Raw genomic sequence first — 21299 nt, 5'->3', positions numbered from 1 at the left:
TATTCAATGGTGGAAAGATTTTGCAGCTTATTTCATGCCAAACTAATGTTCTTCACTTCCTTGCTGCCACCTGAAATTTACAGAGCCAACAGGAATATGCAGCACAAAAGGAAAAAAAAAGAATGGTTTGAACTTGCACGCACTAACTACTTAGAATGACTGAAAGGGCTTCCATGAAGTGCAGATGTCCTCAAAAAATTGTGTTTCACTTTTGCAGCACTTGTGATCAGATCAGCATGTTTTTAATGGTGCTGTTCTTGAGACTACCATCTTTATTTGTGTGAACACGCTTTTTGAAGCGAAAAGCTTCACTAGGCTAGTCAACTCCGAGTCTCGCGTGTGCTCTGTCGTTAGAAACACATATAAAGCCCCGCTTTAACCAAGCCGTATGAACATACCTTAGTGGCTTATAGGGGTAATGAGAATGCAAGGGTCCTGGCAGGCTGAGTCTGACATAACCGTCCCATGTGAAACGAGAGACCCAAGTTGGCAGCTCCTGCCAGGGGACCACGATCATGGACACGGACACGGCACACAGCGACGAGCGGTTAGACCTGGCGTAGTATTGCTTTCGCAATAAAAGCCACTGCTGCGCATGCACAAACCACGTGACATCACAGGAGAGGCGCAGGTGGTCGGAGCCGCCGCTGCCGCCGCCGCAACCACCACCGCGACTTTGCCGGTTGACTTTTAGCCGGTGCCGCGTGCTTTCATCGGGCTGTGTTTATGTCTATACAGAAGTATAACGGTGATAATGATGTCGAATCAGAATAAAGTTTAATCTTATGTGATGTACGGCTGTAATCAATGTTTCACCGTGATGATAAGCCATGGAATATCTATAAGGTGCAACCGTGAACAACAAGGTAAGCCACAACTGCGCCAAAGAACCACAAGCTAAGCCATGGCATCGCCGAAACTTTTCGTTTCTGATATCCAGGCTTAGCCATCACCAATTTTTTCCCCAAAAATCTTTGTGCAACTTTGGGGAGTAACTTAATTATGCAGGGCAAAATATTCATAAAAACTTCAAGCAGTAAAAATGGCAAAGAAAGTAGGCTGGTAGAATGAATACCTTACCAGGTACAACTCACATTCTAAATAAAACAAAATGCGCTCTTCAGCATGGTTTCTATCCTGGAGAGCATAGTCAACAACTTTCTTTTCAAACCTGCATACACCCACACACTTTAAAAAATTCCTGGAAAGAGTGAGTTGGAAATAGAAAATATTCGCAGGAACAAACTTTCATTCATGGCGGGCACAATTTGCTGCTCTTCTAATTATTCAGCCAGTTCACTAAAACCCACCAATTTTAAATTACAGTCAAACCCACATGAAACAATACCACTTAGAACAATATATCAAATATACAGCAATGGACTACTGTGGCACCATCAACTTTACAATGTTTTCTGTGGTAAAATAAACCACTTATAAATATCCTGTCAAAGCGTATTATCGGTTATAACAAATAAATGTGTCACTGGGAGCCAACCTTAACAGAAGAAAAGAACATGGAAACACTACAACCACACCAGCCAAACTGCACTGAAAATGCGAAAGCACATACTTCTGGAAACTGAGCTTTGTTCAGAATGCCAGTGACACGAAAGTTTGAATAGCTTCCATCTATGTAAAGATGACAGTGGCATGTTGAGACTTGCAGAATTCTTGCATGTTGAGGACGTGGTCATGAAAAATGCAGATTTCACCGACGATGCTATCTCTTAGCTGTAACGTGCACTGACAACAATGATGACCAGGATACTATGAAAAAGACGTCTTACAAATGATAAAATTTCTTTGGGACATCATTTTTGCAGCATGTCCCTCACTTGGGTATGTGTGCTAGTTAGGGCCTGTCCAGGGAGTGTGAACTAAATATGATGTGAACCAGTCAAAGCTGACTAATACCGATTTTTCCCTGCAAAGAAATCAATATCCTAAGCAATTTTCCTCTCATTAGGTGCCTTGAAGTTTGTAATTTGTTTTGCTTTGGCAAAACCTCAGTTATAACAATTATTGGTTGTAAAGATGATACTATATCGATATATCCTTGACACTTTGATATTGTGGGTTTGACTGTATCACAGATGGTTGATTAGTCTAAATGGGGAGTTTGAAACCATGAATAAGACAATGCCATATCAGTTTTTTAAACAAAAAAAAACTAATCTTTTAAAGCATTGCAATGCAAAGAAATTAGACACATTTTTCCGTACGAAACCGAAACCGAGAGCATGAGATTTGTAGGAAGTTCAGTACAGATGCGATGTCGGGAGATGATGTGATGCAGTGGCTACGACACTTAATTTGAACTGCAAAGCTGTACTGCCTCACGCCATTACATTCTTTTGCTTGCCACAGCGATGGAGCGAAATAAAGGGCAGTACACATCACACAGACTCACACTAGTGTAGAAAGTTTAAGTTTGGCACTAGAGTCACTGCAACATGTCATTACAGACATGGCATCTGCACTGAGCTCCCTATAAGTCTCTTGTGGTCAGTTTAAGTTTCATATCGAAAAATGTGTTGGATTTCCTCATGCTGTAGGGCTTCAGAAAATTAGTTTTTCCTTGTTTCAAAACCTAATATGGCATTGCCTTGTTTACAGCTTTGAACTCTATATTGAGATAACCACCCAACTGGAATAATTAAAAAGTTAATGAGTTGAATGATTAGAAGAGTTTTGCAGTAAATTGTGGCTGCCATGCCTGCGAGTTTGTTCCTGCAAATACAGATATATATATATATATATTCTTTGAGCTCACTATGTTAGGTATTTTTTTAAGTGCTCGCTCAATACCCTGCATAACTGATGCACGGGCTCAAAAAGGAGCTTTTTCAGCTATTCAATGCAATCTGTATGCGTGTGAAGAACATGTGATAATTTGATCAAAGACGAAGAAAGAAACGAAGAAAGGAGAAAGAAGAAGAGGAAAACGTGAAGGTTGGCTCGAGGAACGCGAGACACGAGCAGAGGAGAACAGGCGAGCAGCGGAGCCGATAGGCTGTCCAAGGAGCTCGGAGCGGCGCGTCTTCTGCCAGGCCTGACCCGGGGATCCAGACCTGGGGCCTGCCGGCCGTATCCTGTCCTGTTCTCCTGTCGTCCACGAAACTCGGAACGGTGGTCGGGCCCGGGAGTGCCACAGCGCCAGCTCTTCACTGGTACGAGCGTTCGGTGCCGTGCTGAGCCCAGGCACGTTGGGGAGGCCTGACGCATCGGCCGTGGAAAGGCAACCCGAGGCCTCTTGCCTCTACTGGGCCCCGTCCAGTGGCCTAGCCTTTCGCTGGGCTTACCGAGGCCCTACTGCACCGACCCTTCAAAACTCTGACTACCCGGAGCGTCTGCACCGGCTTCTCCATCCAACAACTTGGTGACTTTTTGACAATTTGAGTTTGCCATCGTCCCACTTGCTCGTTCTACTTTCGTCCCGTCCATGTCTGTACATAAAAGTATTCGTTGTTAGCTTGGTCAATCTGGTCGTCTATTTAGATTGCTGTTTCTGAATAAGCCACAGAATAAGGTGGCCAGAAGATTCAAAGAAAAGAACCTCACAATTTTGGCGTCCACGGCAGGACCAGGCCGGCCAAGCAACATTTTCCCGCGGCTAGAGATTTGAGAAAAATGAGTGCACCAGAGTTGCTCGCGGTAGGGGAACGTATAGGTTTGCAGGGAATCGAGTTGCGCGAGTGGGTAGAGAAAGAATTGCAGAAGGCAAGGGAAGACAAAGCTGCGAAACGCGAAGAGAGAGCTGCAGAACGTGAAGCGGCGAAGCAGCGCTTGGAGCAAGAAAACCAGAATTTGCAGCTACGAGTACGACTTGCGGAATTGGGAGAAAACGCCCCTACTGCTGGAAGCGCTGAGCACGGTACCGTACCAGCTCCGTCTTTCCCAATTAGTCCTCATGGATTGATTCCACTGTTTAATGAGGAAAGGGACGATTTGGACGCGTATTTGAAGCGTTTTGAACATGTCGCCATTGGCCAAGGCTGGCCGAAAGAGAAGTGGGCCACGGCTTTGAGTCTGTGCCTCGGCGGAGAAGCTCTCAGAATCTTTGGACAACTCTCTCCTGAGGACTCAGTCAATTACGATGTAGCGAAACTTGCCTTACTTCGGAGGTTTCGGTTCACGGCTGAGGGCTACAGAGAGAAGTTTCGTGGAAGCAAGCCGCAAGATGGTGAGACAGCTTCCCAGTACACCACAAGGCTGTTAAGTTTTTTTGACCGCTGGGTTGAGATGCGAGGTCAAGGTCGCACGTTTGAAGTGGTTCGGGACATGATAGTGGCGGAGCAGTTTTTAAACAGCTGTCACGATCGTTTAGTTCTCTTCTTGCGAGAACGTGATTGTAAAACGGTGGACGAGATTGCTGAGGCCGCCGATCACTTTCTTGAGGCTCAGCGACAGAATAACCTCGTGATTTTTAAAGATAGAGCTGAGCAGAATTCTGCGAAACCGCAGGACGCAGCCCCAAACCCAAAGACTAGAATTCGATGCTTCATCTGTGAAGAGATCGGACATAGGTCGGCGGATTGCCGTACAAAACCGAAGCCCCCATATTGCACATTATGTCGCAAATCTGGGCATGAAACCCAGTTGTGTCGATACGAAAATTCAAATGACCGGGAGACGTCTGCTTGCTGCACGTCCCCTCGAGGTTCCCGCCCTGGTCGTCAGCTGGGAAGAACATGCCTAGATGTTCGAAGGGACGGTTCGGCTCTTAGTCCATCTCAGATTATTAACAACATGCCAGTGGAGCATGGAGAAGTGTTCGGACAAGCAGTGTCGGTGCTGCGCGACACTGGTTCTAATAGCATCGTGGTGCGTCAGGCTTTGGTGCCCGAGGCTGCATATACCGGTGAGCGAGCATCTTTACGTTTAGCGGATGGTTCTGACATCGAAGCGCCTGAGGCGGAGGTTATCAAGTCGCCATACTTCACAGGCAAAGCTGTTGCTAGGTGCCTGCCGACGGCATCATATGACGTAATTATCGGCAACGTTCCGGGTGCAAGTGTCCCATTCGCCGACGCTCCAACAGTCTTGACGGGCCAGAGAAGCAGACCTGCCAGTGATGATGGGTCCAGCGCTTCTTTCCAGGTTCTGGCGGCGAAAGTTTCAGGGACTGGTTTGGATGCCACTCAAACCATACTCCACTTATCTCGGTCTGTCTTTCGCAAGAAACAAGAAGAGGACGCCAGCTTAGACGTGTGTCGTCGCAAGCTTAAAAAAACCTATCACGGAAAAGGGCAGACGGCCTACACCTTCCATCTAAGTGACGGCATTTTGTACTGGACCTATCAACTTTGTCCGGGAAAAACAATTGAACAAGCGGTCGTTCCGAAGGTTTTGCGCCGTCAGGTCCTCGTGCAGGCACATGGGAGTGCACTTGTCGGCCACCAGGGTGTCAGAAAAACCAGCGCAAGAGTGCTTGATGACTTTTACTGGCCAGGGGTGCAAGCTGACATTAAGCGATTTGTGAGGTCGTGCGATGTATGTCAGAGGACTGTCCCGAAAGGAAACCTGAGCTTTTGCTTTTGCTGCTTTTGCTGCTACAGTGAACTTAAAATGGAAAAGTGCAAAAAGAGCATTTTGCCAAAAATACTATGAGAAACTGCTACTAAATTTTCCACCATTGAATACTTAACCACACATGAAAATTCGAGAAATAAGTGAGAAATCTTTATGCAAACTTTTAGTATATTTGGCATGTCTCACGAATATGTTTAGCTACTCTTTCTTTTTTCAGGAACAAACTGCTTTTAAGTTTTCTCTCCAACGAAAGATTAAGCAAAAGCTTTCATGAAAGCAACAAAAGCTAATACTATCACACGAATACTTTCTAAATTTATCAGTTCTTTTTACAGCCATTTAGAAGCTATTTCTGTAGTGGTACGAAAGCAATACTTGTATTTCAGTGGAAAATTCTTCAGCTCTCCTTCAGTAATTGGTCTGAGGCCATCACAGAGCTCCTTCATTGTCCCGTTCTGGAAAAAGAAGGAAAACGTGTTTTGTGATCAACATTTTATACGTGCCGAATCTCCATCACCTACACTATGTTGTATGCATATTCTCTTACATTGTTTTGTTGTTTTTGTGAGCCTATTTCCTTGAATGTAGTCTCATGTTTTTTTGTTAAATGATGCACTACATAAGTAAACACTGATTCTATTGTAGTTGTAAAACAGCACAAGTGTGCTTTAAACTGCTAAATCTAATTTAATGTAAAGGGTGTTTGTTTGTTTTGTGATAGTGAATACATGTTCTAGGGCAATTAATAAACCAGAGACACAAAGTGACAAATGTAAATGAAATGCAGATGAAGTGACAATTTACAGATGTACTTGCACATTAACTCCAGTGTCCCTGCATCATGCTACACTCACTCTTTAAGGTGTTGGACGTTTACCAGATTGCAAGAAAACCAGTACCAAATTAAATGTTCTGTCAGTGACATCATATATGTGACAAGAGTTTAAGAAACACAAACAAAAATAAAAAAGAAACATTAAAAGTAAATTATCAGTTCTTGCACTGCTAGAAAAAAATTGAACAAGCAATAATTTTCTGATTGCATTTTAAACTGTCAGTCATAAAATTTATCAAGAACAAAAGGAAATATATTTGTAGCAAATGTGCAATTCCCAACATTAAAATGTTTGTATTAGAAAGACAGGTCTGTCATGGGTTGGCCTAGGCAATATGACTAGCACATTACTGAAAACTTCCTTTTACTTCAGCATCACTAAAAAATCTGGTGAACAAAGTTCATTTAAATTAATACATTACTCAGTCACTGCTACAATACAAAGATTTTGATAATGCTTTCCAATTTTTTTATTAAACTATTTCTTGTAGCTATACCAATATTAAAACAAGATTTTCCTTTCAGTGAGATGTAATGAGACCTATGCTTTTTCCTTAATCCTTTTACTGCCTGTCATTGGTAGAAGTACGACAATAAAAGGCAAATTTAATTGTCCTAAGTTTTCTTTTTAGACAGCTGCTGTTCTTCAAGCAAGTGGAACAAATGGTTGGTCATACCACAAGTTTTTCTGGGTTGCTTGAACTGAGGGCGTAGCCAGAAAGTTTCTTGATCCCAGCTGCTTCAGCAGTGTTGCTATGTAGTAGTGCCTCATGGCGCCTGAATGTTCTTCTGAACCAGTCCCTGAAGCATGGATAGTACAAGCACTATTAAGTGAATTACCATTAATATAGGATTTTTAATAAGTATGCACTGTATAAAGGGGGTCTGTTTAATGATTTTTTTTTTTTGGTGCCGTAATGTCAGGATTGCAAGACCTGTCATATGTAGTAACTAGTATTGCACATCACTGGGTTATTTTGTCCAAATGTATCAAAACATAAAGTACAACATATGAAACAACTTAAAAAGTAGACATGCCCTTGGTTTCATCTGTAAAACTGAACATGACATAGTAGTAAATAAATGTATTGCCTATTCCCAATTTCTACTGTTAGTAGCACAAAGAAAAGTTTGAGGCACAGGAAAAGCATGATTCAGAACTGTGTGGATTTAACTAGCGATATGACATTCATGCTTGGGGTAGACACCCCAGCTGACAGTGTTAATAAAACAGCAAAAAAATTAGTTGTGGTTTAGCTCTGGTTAGCCCTAGTTGAATTGTGAAGGCAACGGCGGAAGCTTCTTTTGCCTGCTACATTATTCCTCTATCACGCCCTATCAGTGTAAAGTGCTACATTATTGGGGACACTTAAGCTCATCCTTTAATGGTATGACACGAGAGCGTAAGCTACCAGCCCACATATAAAGTCACGCTTCAACCAAGCCGTATGGACGTGCTGCGTGTCATAGGGGTAACGAGAATGCAACAGTTCTGGCAGGCTCATTCTGATATCACCCTCCCATATGAAAGAAGCGACCCGAGTTGGCAGCTCCTGCCCGTGGCATAGGGGTAACGTGAATTCAAATTCAAGGGTTCTCCGGGCCCCGTCAAGCTGCAAAAGCAGCTTTTTTCCAGGAGATCCCTCCAGCTGTACTGGTGAAATCAATAAATATATATATATATATATATATAAATGTCATGGCAGGCTGATTTTTTTATGAAGAGACCGTAGCTACGCCTCTTCACAGCGTAGCTGCGGCCAGCCCAGGTCTCGCTTTGGCTGTCTTAGTATTGCTTTCGCAATAAAAACTAATTTAGCATGGTTACACCAAATGCGAATTAGGTGGGCTAGCACTTCAGTTTTGGTTTTGGGTCACACACTCATTTGCATACAGACGTAAGCTACCTGATACACGGGTTGAGGCAAGACTCATTTGATGGTTTGGTTTGTGTAATTACTGAATTGTTTATAATTTCATTTTAATAGTTATTTTTTATTATGTTTTATTAACAACTTAATTGGTAGCGTAAGAGACAGAAAGGGCAGGGAAAGAAGCATAGCATATGACTGGTAGTAGGTTCAGGCATTGCTTTTACAGTATTCTTCTACTTTTGAGTGTGTGACCTTGTCACATATTTTCAGCCAAATGCCTCGAGCAAAAGATGCTTTTGTCTGATCATCCAAAATGTGTTATGTATGCAGTTCTTCTACACTAAGCCCTGGTCTAATAAGGCAAAGCAAAGTTTAATTGACAAGGTGCAACATAGTCCTAAGCCAAAAAGAAAGATTGCTTGAAGCATTGTTTCACATTACTACATTAATGTCAACTGAAAATGTGCCTAAAGAAAACAGTATTAATGCAAGTGATTCACCAGAAAACATTAACGCATTATTGCATGTCTGCATTTAATGCTAATAACCCAAACATGTCCCAGTAACAAAAAATCTTTGGGAGGGCTCATGCATCCTGGCAACTAAATAATCTAATCTAAATAACCAAGGGCTGGGAGAACGTGCTTGCTCCACCCTTGAGTATCGAACCATTCTTACCAGCACTTTCGGCTCACTACATCTGTGACATATGCTTGGTGAGGAATAGTAATCCCCTTTCCTTAAGACCCTAGGAGGCAAGACCTGGCCTTGTGCTAAGAAAGTTGTTTCTGCCTCCCCAGCTTGCTTTGTAGGTACTACATCACAGCGTATTTCCACCACATAACAGTACCTCTGAGGCCATTTCATTTTTGCTATATAAAGCTCATAATGTTTTAAGCTTTGGAGATTTTCACCACTGAAAGTGCAGAAATTTAACCAGCATCAGCGCTTATGCCTCAAAATGCTCTTCGACCCAATCGACATTAAACTCAATGGGGATCGGCCAGTGCCACACAGTAGTTTTCAATGACCGCTGAACTAAATGGGCATCAACTCAAAGGAGCTACAGTGAACCAAAATAGGGCTAATTTGCTCACTGTTCCGCATCACCACAAACAGAGGGGAAGCCGCTGGTGCTGACATTTCCCAGTTCTCCGCATGTCTGCTAGACGTCACCACTGTTCTGAACACTGCAGTTGTCTTGGGACCAAAGCAATGGCAGACTACACCAACTAACTGTTTGGCAGTCGCTTTTCTATCGTTGTTCCATGTTTTGCTTATGCTTAAGGATTCAGTGTCATGCATACATTCTTTTGTGTCTCACAAACATGCAGAGTAGGAATGTAGTATGCAGAAAAGATTGCAGTAGTGTCCCAGTAAGGAAAAAATTTGCTGGGGTTTAGCTTTAGTTAAACCCGGTAGGTTGCGTAAGCAAAGCCGACATAGCTTCCTCTTTCTGTTCTTTCTTCTTCTTATTATTATTATTCTGCTGCTTCTGCGGCGTGGCGTGGCTATCGACTGGGTTTATTCGACGGCTTGAAGAGGGGCCCCATCTGCGGTCGCTCTAAAAGTCACACGTGGCTACTGGCCGGGTTTACGCGACAGGCTGAAATGGCGTAGTATTGCTTACGCAATAAAAAACAATCCTAGGTCATTATTTCAAGCAATCTTGAGTTGCTGGCTTGCCTCATAGACAAGCTGAAATTTAAGTACTTGATGTCTAAGCTAAGCCAAGACCTATTACAGAACCTATTCGGCGTCATAAGCAGCAATGAGCACCCGGCACCAATGCAGCTTTTAATCATAGTCAACTGGTCTCACATAATGGCTTGGTGAAATGCATTGCGCGGGGAACTCTGATGATTATACATTGGCCCCTTTACTTAAAGGAGGTCAAACACTACAAAGTATGAAGATAGTGGAATATCTCATGCTAGCAGGGACTGCAATGAATTCAGTGATTGCTCAAGCTGGATCATGTCGTGACCATACTCGGCATGTCGTCAAAAGTGACTCTCGACTAGTCTTTTACACTGCAGGCTATGTAGCATGAAAATCTGTCCTGAAGAAGTGTGAAAGCTGCATTGGTCTCTTAGCTATGCCAGCCACTGACGATGGTTTTCAACTTGTAAGGTATACTAATTACTGCTACAAAGGGGCTCTTGCACTCTTCCAAACAGCTCCATGATTTCGTACTGAAGCTTGAGAACATTTTTAATGCTTCAGCCTAATCCAACTTCATTCAGGGAGCATCTTTGAAGCACTCGATATGGTTAGTGTAAGGCTGTCCAAAGAGGTCAGTTGCCATCTTCATGCTGAAGCCACTTCAGAGGAAATGGAGAAATTTTACCTTATAGTCCAGCTTCACTTTGTGAGAAAGAAGTGAACATAAAGAAGCTTAGCACATGTAAATGGACCAAAAATCTAAAATTGAGTCATAGCCAACTGACATAGTTGCTTTTCTATGCATTTACCTCGACCGATGTGAATAAATTTCCTGCAAAATTTGAAGATGAGCAGCTTCTTGTACTGTTTTATAAATTTTCCTGAAAACCTTTGAACTTAAGCTATGGCAGAGAAGAGAGTCTGTATGCATGTTCAAGTGGGTGGGTGGGTACAGGCGATGCAGTGTACCCAAAGACCAATTCACATGATGAACCATCAATCTGCAGGCCACGCATTACATGTTCACGTCTTTTCTCCAGTGGGATTTAGCAGCGGACTGCGAAGCTATGTGCACTAGGTGTGGCAACTGGCCCACTCTTCCCCATGTTTTAGAAGAAGGGGGGGGCTAGTTTTGGCTGCCAGAAATGGCAGAAATGCTTTCCCCCTTTCACTGTGATTGTTTTGCTTTGGGCCAAGCACTGTTTGCACGTATTGCGGAGGATATGTGCAAGTGACGGGGTGGTCTTATGGAGTGGCAATTATTTCATAGCTCTAGTTGATGAGTTTCCCAATTTGTGAGATACCAGTCCTGATGGTTATTTTCTTCCCGGGTCCCTCTCGGCGACTGTCCTCAGAACCCCACAGGCATGGCACGCAGCTTGTGACTTTCATAGTTATGGGACAATAGAAGGAGATGTGCCTTTGCACCTGTGCCCATAGTTTGTTGATTGTTTGGAATAGGGGTGGGGAGGGATGAAGAGGGAAAGTTGACAACACGGGATCGGAAGGTCTACAATAGGCCACAACATGTGCGCAAATGTCTGTTCTGTCCCTTTTCCTTTCCTGCTTCCTGGTGTTGCCAATCACTTTAAAAGTATTCTAATAACTTTGGTTCGCCCAGTGCGCTGTCTGCTTTCTTGGTCCGCCGGGTCTGCTTACAGGCATCAGAGCAGCAGACCAGTTTGCAGTGGCGTGTGAACATGTGATTTGCTGTCCGCGAACCGGTGGTCCACCATGTGAATTGGCCTTAAGCATTCAGAAAACATTGAGCTGAGAGATGTCGAGAATGGCAGTGGAGTGTCACATTTAATAGCCATTAGTGTTGATCTAAACGAGATGTAATTCTGCTTTTACATAGGGAATAAAACAACCAACATAGTAGCCGAATTGGTGAGCTCAAAACATTTAACTAGCACTGGTAAGCCTTACTAAACGTGATTTATCAAAGTCATGTGCGCGCATCATATGCTATGCTGCAGAGCGTTAATTCTTCAGTTTCAATTGATGAGCTGTTGGACTCTTATAGTAGCAGCCTTTGTGCCAGCACTCCATGCGTTTGACTCCCTGCTTTCAGGTACAATGTTTAATCTACCAAGTTCCGGCAAGAACTTTCAACAGTAATACGGCATTTTAGCCAGCATACGTGTTGGCAACTTTCCCAGCCTTCCCACAGGAACACAATGGCAGCACTACCATGTGGTGCCGCAGCCACTTTGCGACATTTGTGGCTTCACGTCAGCTCAGCCAGTGAGCACACCTCTATTTGAATTCAGTGTAACGGAGGTTCACGAATAACCATTGGAATCTCAAGGGCTGTTGAGAACAGCCCCACACTCATCAGACATCCAAAAAAGAATATATAAAAACTCCAGATAAGTAAAAATGTCTTCTTGATTTAATTACAAAAATTTTGACATTAACCAGTTCACAAATTAATTTTTATTTGACAGTCAAAATGATTACTCTGTAGAAGTTGCGGTGGTCAGATGGAAACAAACTGACGCTCTTAATTGTCCCCCAGGTGCTGCAAGTGCTCCACAAGAGCAGCTATGATAGCAGCTATGAATGCAACCAAGATGACTGCCATGGCGTGGCAGCTTTGCCGGTGCAAAATGAATGCTTCAACAGTCAAAAACTGCACATCGTTATCCTGTTATCATTTGGCTGTTACTGCCTGTGGCTTATGCTGACCTGTGAAGTATTTGAATACCCTTCTTCCAACAAACTTTCAATTAAAAGTAGCACTCAGTCCAATATTCAACTCGTTTTATGCTGCTTCACTTGATATTTTTACCCAATGTTATTCCTAGTGCCACCTGTTGGATTACATGTGCACTACTCAATGATCATTGAAATTCACTAAGTGGCAGTGATGCATCTGGATAGCCCTAGAAAATTTCGATGGCTACTTACTCAATGGGTACTGAGATTGCCCGTGTGCCAGGTGTATTACACTCTATATGCAAATTACTGTGTAAATTTAAGAAAACGCCAAGTTCAAATTTTACCAGAACTATGGATTGCTCATCTGCCGGTAAGCCTGCACAGCTGCTTGCTACAATGATTTATTCGGTGCCCACTTCAGAGTCACTGTGCCAGATTTGTTCTTCACTGCAGCCATACCTGGTGATATCAAGTGTAGGTCCTATATTTTCATCTGGACGGAAAAACCCGGCGGCCCCAAAGCTTAGCGTGTCTTCAATAAATCGATCAGCAAAAACTGTAACCGCAATTCCTGGAATGTTTTCTTGGATACATAGGGCTGTGGAGAGGCCAACCACGCCAGCCCCTACCACTGCCACCCTCTTCTGAGCAGGGCTGCCTACTTGGCTCTGATGTGCAGGCATCTGCAGAATACAAATAGTGTGCATTAGTGCATTGCTTAAGGTTCTGCACACACACACAATCGTATTTTTTATTACAAGGGATGGAAATTACCATCCACAGATTGCTTACTTACTCACTTGTTAATTCATTCAAGAGCATACGTGTTTATTACAGAATACAGACAACAAATGTAATAACAATAAAAGAAAGGACTTATATTAAACTAAAACAAACCAAATACCATCAATTTCACCGTCATATATGTAGCACATAACCCGTGATGTAAATTAGGTAATCATTATAAACTTTAAAAGTTCCACAAATATATAATTATGTTAATAAGCTAACTTGTTAGCAGCATGGTGAACTTTCCTTGCAGTACAGTGACAGTTACAAATTCATAATATGCACCGCCAATTAAGTTTCACAGAGCAGGCTATCTCACTGCTCTGATGAGAGAGTCAATACTTGATGTAGATTGTCCTCTCCTCTGGGAATCCTTGCAGTCTGGCACAATAGTAAGAGACACTGACCTCCTGAAGGTTATCTTAGGCACTGAAAGAAATGGTGCTGGTTGGGTCACGGTTAACAGATTGATTTTCTTGTTCCAGTAAAAAAAGAAAAAAAAAAAAAAAGCTGTGGGGACGTGTAGAGGAGGACTACGGATTAATTGCGACACCAGGCTATTTTAGAGCACTGTAATCGGGCTCTGCGGCCGACATGGCTTCGAGTTCGGGCGAAGCGATAATGATACAGCGTATGATCTTATTACGACGCGAACATCAATGGAATGGCCAAGTTTTGACATTCATTTCTTGCGGATCATAAACTGGACTGAACTAGCACGTCACGCAACCACGCAACGTTTGCAAATGATACGGCCTGAGGCGTGAATTGATCCAGTCGTCTTTTTCTTTCCCTTTTTTTTTTTCTTTCAGCTGCCGCAGCAACAGAGACCAATCGAAATGATGTGTCGAAAATAATACTTCGCTCAAATGCAGCGCATGAGGACATGAGCACCTGCAGGTTTCAGTCCGACGGGGGATTTAAAGATAAGGAACAAATGGAGCCAACAAAAGTGAAAACCAATAGCCCACGAGCAGCACTTCTCTACTACGAACCTCTTTTCTGCTGTCTGGCGCTTGCAAGCACGCACTTTTCACTAATGTACGAGCAAGCGATTTGCCAACTTTTACCTGCGCACTGCCGGAACCGTCTGGCGACAGTTTGCTATTTTTCTACCGGCGTTATCAAGACAGAAGGCAAAAAAAAAAAAACAAAAAAAAAAACAACATCTAGAGTGCCTAATTAGCACAAGGTATACTGCCTTGGACAGCATAACACAAGTACACGCCGTACAGCGCTAAACTGCTAAACCGCGACATAAGCGCGAGAGCAAGGGGCGACACAAATTTCACAGCATCCTGCACCGGGGGCGGTTCCAAGGTATATGTATATGTACATATACCTTGGCGGTTCCTCGCTGCTGTTACATAGAAGGCTTTGTAGTGGCAAAAGCGGCGCCCTCCCCGTTGCTCCCGATGAGGCTTTTGAGGCGGTTGCCGCGCCGCGGCGCTGGCGTCGACTCCTGGAGCAGAAGCCGGCTAGCCGACGGTACTAAGCCGGTACGCGCAGCACGCGCGGCGCGCGGGCCGACTAGAAAATCGCGGCGTTCGCTGTGGCGTTAACTCATAAACATCCACCCTTTTACGCATAACGTAAGGGCCCCGTTTCGCAGAAAATCCGGCGAAAGCGTTGCCGTGGTTTTAACGCGAAAGTCGGCGGGAAGCAAAAAATAAGAGAAAAATAGCCTCGCAGGGCCCATTTAATCGGACTCACTTATAATGTCATAATTTATCGTATAAAAACTGTGGTCCAATCTTTTCTGCGCTGTGTTCAGGGTGGGGTCATATCATTTTGCTTCCCACTTCCATTTGCTAAACATGTTGAAGGTAGTCTGCGATATGGATTATAATCCTGACGACAATACGTACAGTCTTTGTCAAAAATATACAGCCCAAGGGTTTTGCTTCTAAGCCCCGTAACGGGGCTCAGTACGCATCTGCACCATTCGAAATCTATTAGACGAAAAATATTGTTAGGGTTTATTTACAGAGTGATTCTGCACCTTAGCCTGATGTGCTAACTAACATATGGTGAGCTTCTTCTTCTTCTTCCTCTATTCCGGAGAGCCTCTTTTTGCCATAGAGTTCCTTACACTAACTAGAGGGAAAGCTGAGGGCGCTGCACTTCAGCCACCATGGGCGCGCTAAGAATCATGGGCCGGTGTGCTACTTGTTGCGGGACAGTCGGTTTTTCTCGGGTACGTGGAGTGGCGTTACTGCGAGGTTTCTTTTTCGTCATCATCATCATTTGAAGGTGCGTACATAGACCGCGAAAGCCATAGTAGCGAAGGCTCAAAAGCAGACGTCGCCAATAAATGGTTTCTGTTTCCCGAAATGCCACTAAAAACTTCCTGAAGTGATTGCGCAACCATAAATATTTTTATAACGTTTTTTTATTTCAAAGTTTGCATATTAAGTGCGAATTATTGGTATTTGTGCTGCTCAAAACTAAGCCAATAGGAGAAAGAGCCATCGCTTATATTTGATAAATATCACACTGACGTGCTGTTTCTCTCTCTCTTTACAACTTATAGTCACAATATTCAATCTTAGGGCATTATTTACGGTAGAACAACGTTTATCTTTGCATTAGTTTTGGCCAAAAGTTGTAGTTCTGCACTCGGTAGCTCACCGGCCCATGATGCTTTGAGCGCCCATGGTGGCTGAACTGGCCGTCTGGAAACTCCATGTAAACGCCCATAGACGGCAGCACAGCTTTCCCTCTAGGTAAGAGTAAGAAACTCTATGCTTTTTGCACTTCCTTCTCCTCTTCTGTGCGCATGCCTGACATTTCCCCCTTCGCAGACGAAGCCCCTGGGCTGTCAGAGTCCCGAGCGAGAGTGGCAGCGCTTCATTCTTGCGACATGAACTACCTGTGTTTTCCGAGAGGGGCGACCGTGGGAACATTGGCGAGACACGACGTAATTCAACTCATTGATGCATTTGAGCACAAGAAATGGGCCTGTGTAGTGCGACAACAGCTTCTGGGACAAACCACGCTTGCGGAGAGGGGCCGTATTACAGACGGCTCACACTCACAATCACACTCACACTCACAATCTTCCTATTGGCCAGCGGCAAAACGGTGGGAGTGGCCGTCCTTTACATCATCGACGTCTGCTGTTTACGTCATGAACACACTTGAAGTGGTGACGTCGACTACGGGCCAATTGTGAGCGGGGGATGTGAGCGACGCGAGCCGCTCACAACTCGTTTGTGAGCGCGCTCACAAAGGAAAAATGGCGGCGGTCTATGCGGCGGCCGGCGTTCTCGTGAGGCGGTAGCGGCGGCGCCCCGACGCGATCATCGGCAAAGGACGGTGTACGAAGACTGTTTGACGTGCCGGGCGAGATGTTTCGACGCATGTTGCTACTCGAGAAGGATATAGGACAGTGACTGTGCGACGCGACGAACTGAGATAGGTGTGTGCGGCCGAGTGCGCTGTCTGTGTGGCGGCAGATAATGTGTGCACTGCGCTTTTTCCGAGCTCCTAGTGGCTTCCAAACCGCTACTGGCAACGAGGCGAACATCGGCCTCGCGCAGCCGACACTTCGAAAGCGTTTGCGGCATGCAGCAAGGCGGCGGCGAAGAAAGGCTTCCTTCGTCACGGCAGCATACCGGGCGTCGTCGGGTTTGTCGACGGCCCATCGGGCGTCTACTAGTAGCCTTGTGATGTCCCTGTTTTCAGATATGAGATGCCGACATGATTTGGGCCATGAACCTCCCTACGTGGTATCTTGGCATGATGCTTTCTTCTGGCGGCCTTCTCGGCTGCACACAGGCATGACACAGGCCGAGGAAGGCCTTCTGCGAGGCGTCGAATTCACGACAGTGAGCCGTGCTGCTCTTTGCAAGATAAGTTACGGTAGGCTCCACATGCCTCACATGTATTGCCGTTCTTGGGCTTTTATAAAAGCTGAAACGTAAGACACGTCGTACATTTTTGAAATGCCTACGTAAGAAACGAATATGGGAATGCGTGTGTTTGACGCCTGTATTGAGTAGGAATGGGGCACCATTTATACCGATATGAAGTGCAAGGCTGTCCTTACAGCAATGTTGCTGAAACTTTCAATCATTCATTGTCTGCACTCCCGTGAATGTCATCGTCAGCAAGACCTGGCAATGAGCTACTTGATGCGACTCTTCCATTGTGTCAGCAAGGCTGTTAAAGTTTATGAGGCTGTTGAGGTCGACAACGACGAAGAATGTGCTTAACAGCGTGCCATTTTCGGTTATGCTGGTGAAAGGGGCACCTGTTGGAGACATGGCTGCCAGTGTCATGGCATCCCGGTCCGGACTCTCCATAACGGCTATAGAACAAGGCATACACCTCCACAAGGTTAATGGTGGATAACTGTGCAGGCGTGCTGAAGAGCCGCATCCAGTGCTTGCAAAAATACTAGACGCTCCTCTACCAGCCAGAGCGTGTAACATGTGCCGTGTTGCATAACTTCTTTGGATGTCTTCCTGCCTGCAGACGAGGAGGGTGCTGCTGGCTTGGACAAGAAAGGGTCACATCTGTGTACCGGCTACTTGGAAGTGGGATCACTATTGCCATGCATACCTCTAGGGAAAAGCCATACAGAATCATGTTAGCCTGTTCCACAGAACCTGCCACCAGAGCTGGCTGGCACAGCTGCCCATGGTGCGGCAACAGCTGCGGCAACAGCTGCGGCGTCAATGCCAGCACAACAATCGGCTATGATATACCACACGTAGCTGACCAACTCATCGCAGGCAGCCAAGTGCAGCGCCTTCTCGTTTCATGTCTGTGCCAGAAACCTTTGTGATAATGATGAATCTTCTCGAACCTCATCTGTCAAGTCAAATTTGTCTTCGTACCCCCTCCCCCTCCGCCCATTCACTGTTGCTTGCAACCGTGCATGTTGGTGTTTGTGTGTGTGCCTGTGTTTGAGTACATAATTAAAGTGTTTCACAACGAGGCAGCAATTGTGATGCCTATCGGAATGGGAAAGTCTCACAGAAGTTTTTTAGAAGCACGTGTATCAACCGTGCCCCTTTATTTTCCTGCAGCGTTTCACACGCTTGAATATGCAGCAGCGAAACCAACTGCCTGCAATAGCACAGGCAGTTATTTGCACGTGCTGCACGATTGTGCTACACAGAGAAGACATACACGAATAATTTTTTAGAGCCTGTAAGCTGGCACTGTACTCATCGCAGGTCTGACACACTTCAGAAACAAGAAATGAAAGTACTGTGCATAAAACTGCGACTCAGAGGCATGACACAAAATAATAGTTGCTTAATGATTACAGGCTTGCATAGTAGTTGTCATAGGTTTGGCACATTTCAGAAGCAGGAAACAAAGTATGGCTCTTAACAGTGCAGAAACATGACACAAGTAGTGCTATGTACAATGTTTGCATAAGGTAGTCTCCATTAGTGAACCTTCCAGGACTACAGGCCTGCATATACTGTTAGGACGCATAGAAAGCATTTGCTTAATGCTAAACAGTGTAAAGCTGACAAATTGAATGCATAATATTGCGAGTTTTAGTGCTCACAGTGATTGTAGCGTACGCAGAAAAACATCACATATGCATCAAGCAAATGGTGTGTGGGCAGAAGGTATCGCTAAAAAACAAAGCAACTCACTCATGAGAACAAAGAAAAAAAAATACAGAGCACACTACAATGAAAGCTACATCGAAAGCCCTGTCACGGTGGCACTGCAGTGAATGAAGGCTTCGGGTTCAGTCACGGCAGGGGTGGAAGCATTCCCATGATCATGTTCTTTCCTAAACTATCCAGCTACATACAAACAGATGATAATGCAAGGACAGAGCTTCATTTTGGCCTACACTACATGCTTCACAGTCGTCTTGCATTTCCTAAAGAGAAACAAATAGAACCACGGAGCCTGCATGTTGCACTTTAAGCACTTTTCTCATCGATACTAGTAGGCGCCGACCGAAAACAACCTTCGCAAGTTGTCTTTGTCCATTTCCGTGTCAAGCGCTCCATGAAATTTTATCGCTGCAGGCCCTGGACTTCGACTGCATTCTATTAGATTTTCAGCATGCTCACGGCACTTGCACGGTACTTCGATTACCGACGACACTAAAAAAAGCAGCACCTTCTCGGGGAATCAGCTGTTTGCTTGCAGGCCGCCATGTGCACGCCATGACGCCGCCGGCGCACCCTCGCGGCAACAAAAGTTACCTAATAGCAAGTATAACTACACAACTAAGAACGCTTCAACTTGAGCTCAATGTTAATCAATACTAAAAATAGTATCTTGCCAAAATAAACCTTTGTTTGTTTTATTTATTGCGTATTAGTTGCGTCGTGTTAGAAAAAGTTAGGAGACGGTCCCTGCTCAGTTTTGTGCCACACTGTGGCATCAACGTTTGCCGAGGATTCGGGACTACTAGGGCGGAGCCACGCTAAAAGTCACTGGTAATTGGACGATTTCGCATACTCGTCACGATTGACGTCTCAAGGCTGCGTCACAGCTTCGTAATTTTGACGTCACGCTCACAAACTTGTGAGCGGAGTCCGTAATTCGGCCCTAAGTCGCCGGGAAGGTTGGGGACATCCATGATGCCCACGATAGTAGCGCTGCTTAGAGCGGTCCTGCGAGGCCAGAGTGCGTAATCGGGCGACCCGACGAGCCTCTTCAGCGCGGCAGAGGGTGCTCGAAACAGACGGCTCGGTGTCGAGAGAGAATGGCAAAATGGTGTCAAGACCACCACGGTCGAGACGCCGACTGAGGAGCCGCACCAGACGACTGACTCCAAACTCCTCCACATGTGGGAAGCGCATGCCAGCCTACTAAAACTTTGGAAGAGACAGAGACACAATAGAAATCTACGCAAGCGTATAGCGCAACTCGAGCGCCGTATCGAAACGTACACTGTAGAGCTGCAGGAAAAACAATGGGGCCAAATCTGTGATAATACGAACGGGCAGCTTGGAAACAAAAAGACATGGTTCTTCCTCCGACACTTGCTCGACCCCACACAGACAAAATGCACACAGCGAGACCGACTCACGAAATTAATTCACCAATACCAGGGTACGGACGCTGAGCTACTTGCCGAACTGCGAACACGCTACCTGAGCACATCCCACACAGACCCTCTACCCGCGTATGAGGGTCTCCCCAACGACACCCTGGACGCCGACATAGCAGATGCCGAGGTCTGGTTTGCTCTCAGCCAGCTGCGTACCACCACCGCGGCGGGACCTGACGGGGTGTCAAACAAAACGCTCCGAAACCTAGACCACACGTCTGTGGCGGCCCTGACGGAACTAATGAACACCTACTGGAGGGAAGGCGAGATCCCTCAGGAATGGAGGCACGCGCGGGTCACCTTCATCCCAAAACCAGGCAAGAAACTCTCGATCGAAAATTTGCGCCCCATCTCCCTCACGTCTTGCATCGGAAAGCTAATGGAACATGTCATCCTTAACCGACTGCAAAATTACGCGGAAGACCGCGACTTACTTCCTCCAACAATGATTGGCTTTAGGGCAAACTTGTCCACGCAGGACGTGATGCTACAGCTTAAGAAGGATGTGCTGGACCCTCCATGTGGAACTGGGACGAAGGCGGTACTCGGGCTCGACCTGAGCAGAGCCTTCGACAACGTCTCGCATGAGACAATCCTCACGAATCTCTCTCAATTGGACCCTGGTGAACGGATATTTAATTATGTCCGATCATTCCTATCAGAGCGGACAGCAGAGCTCACTCTAGGTAGCCTTAAATCAGATCCCATTCCTCTGGGAAGCCGGGGCACGCCACAAGGCTCGGTGCTCTCGCCTTTCCTATTTAATCTTGCACTCATTACACTTCCCCCCAAGCTCGCTGCCCTGCCGGGGCTGCAGCACACCTTCTACGCGGACGACATCACCCTGTGGGTAACCACGGGGAATGACGGCCAAATAGAGGATACGCTGCAGCAG

At 45.3% G+C, this 21299-nt stretch overlaps 1 protein-coding gene across 2 annotated transcripts in view; it reads right to left on the bottom strand.

Annotated features, from left to right (window-relative positions):
• The window catches only part of LOC146205108 (D-aspartate oxidase-like), a 33429-nt gene extending 18756 nt beyond the window's left edge, over positions 1–14673 (bottom strand). The window contains exons 1-4 of one of the 2 annotated variants that reach the window (XM_084589797.1): positions 14358–14673; positions 13033–13256; positions 7048–7171; positions 5911–5990 (exon numbers count right to left, since the gene is read on the bottom strand). In XM_084589797.1, the coding sequence (XP_084445923.1) occupies positions 5911–5990; positions 7048–7171; positions 13033–13256 (428 nt within the window). In that variant the 5' untranslated portion in view covers positions 14358–14673. The remainder of the gene's footprint in view (positions 1–5910; positions 5991–7047; positions 7172–13032; positions 13257–14357) is intronic. The other variant, XM_084589798.1, reaches the window with a different exon arrangement.
• Positions 14674–21299: the final 6626 nt, after the last annotated feature.

Source organism: Amblyomma maculatum, chromosome 1, assembly GCF_055883805.1.
Source record: "Amblyomma maculatum isolate TAMU_Amacu chromosome 1, ASM5588380v1, whole genome shotgun sequence".
NCBI lineage: Eukaryota > Metazoa > Arthropoda > Arachnida > Ixodida > Ixodidae > Amblyomma > Amblyomma maculatum.
This window is presented reverse-complemented; position numbering and strand designations above follow the sequence as displayed.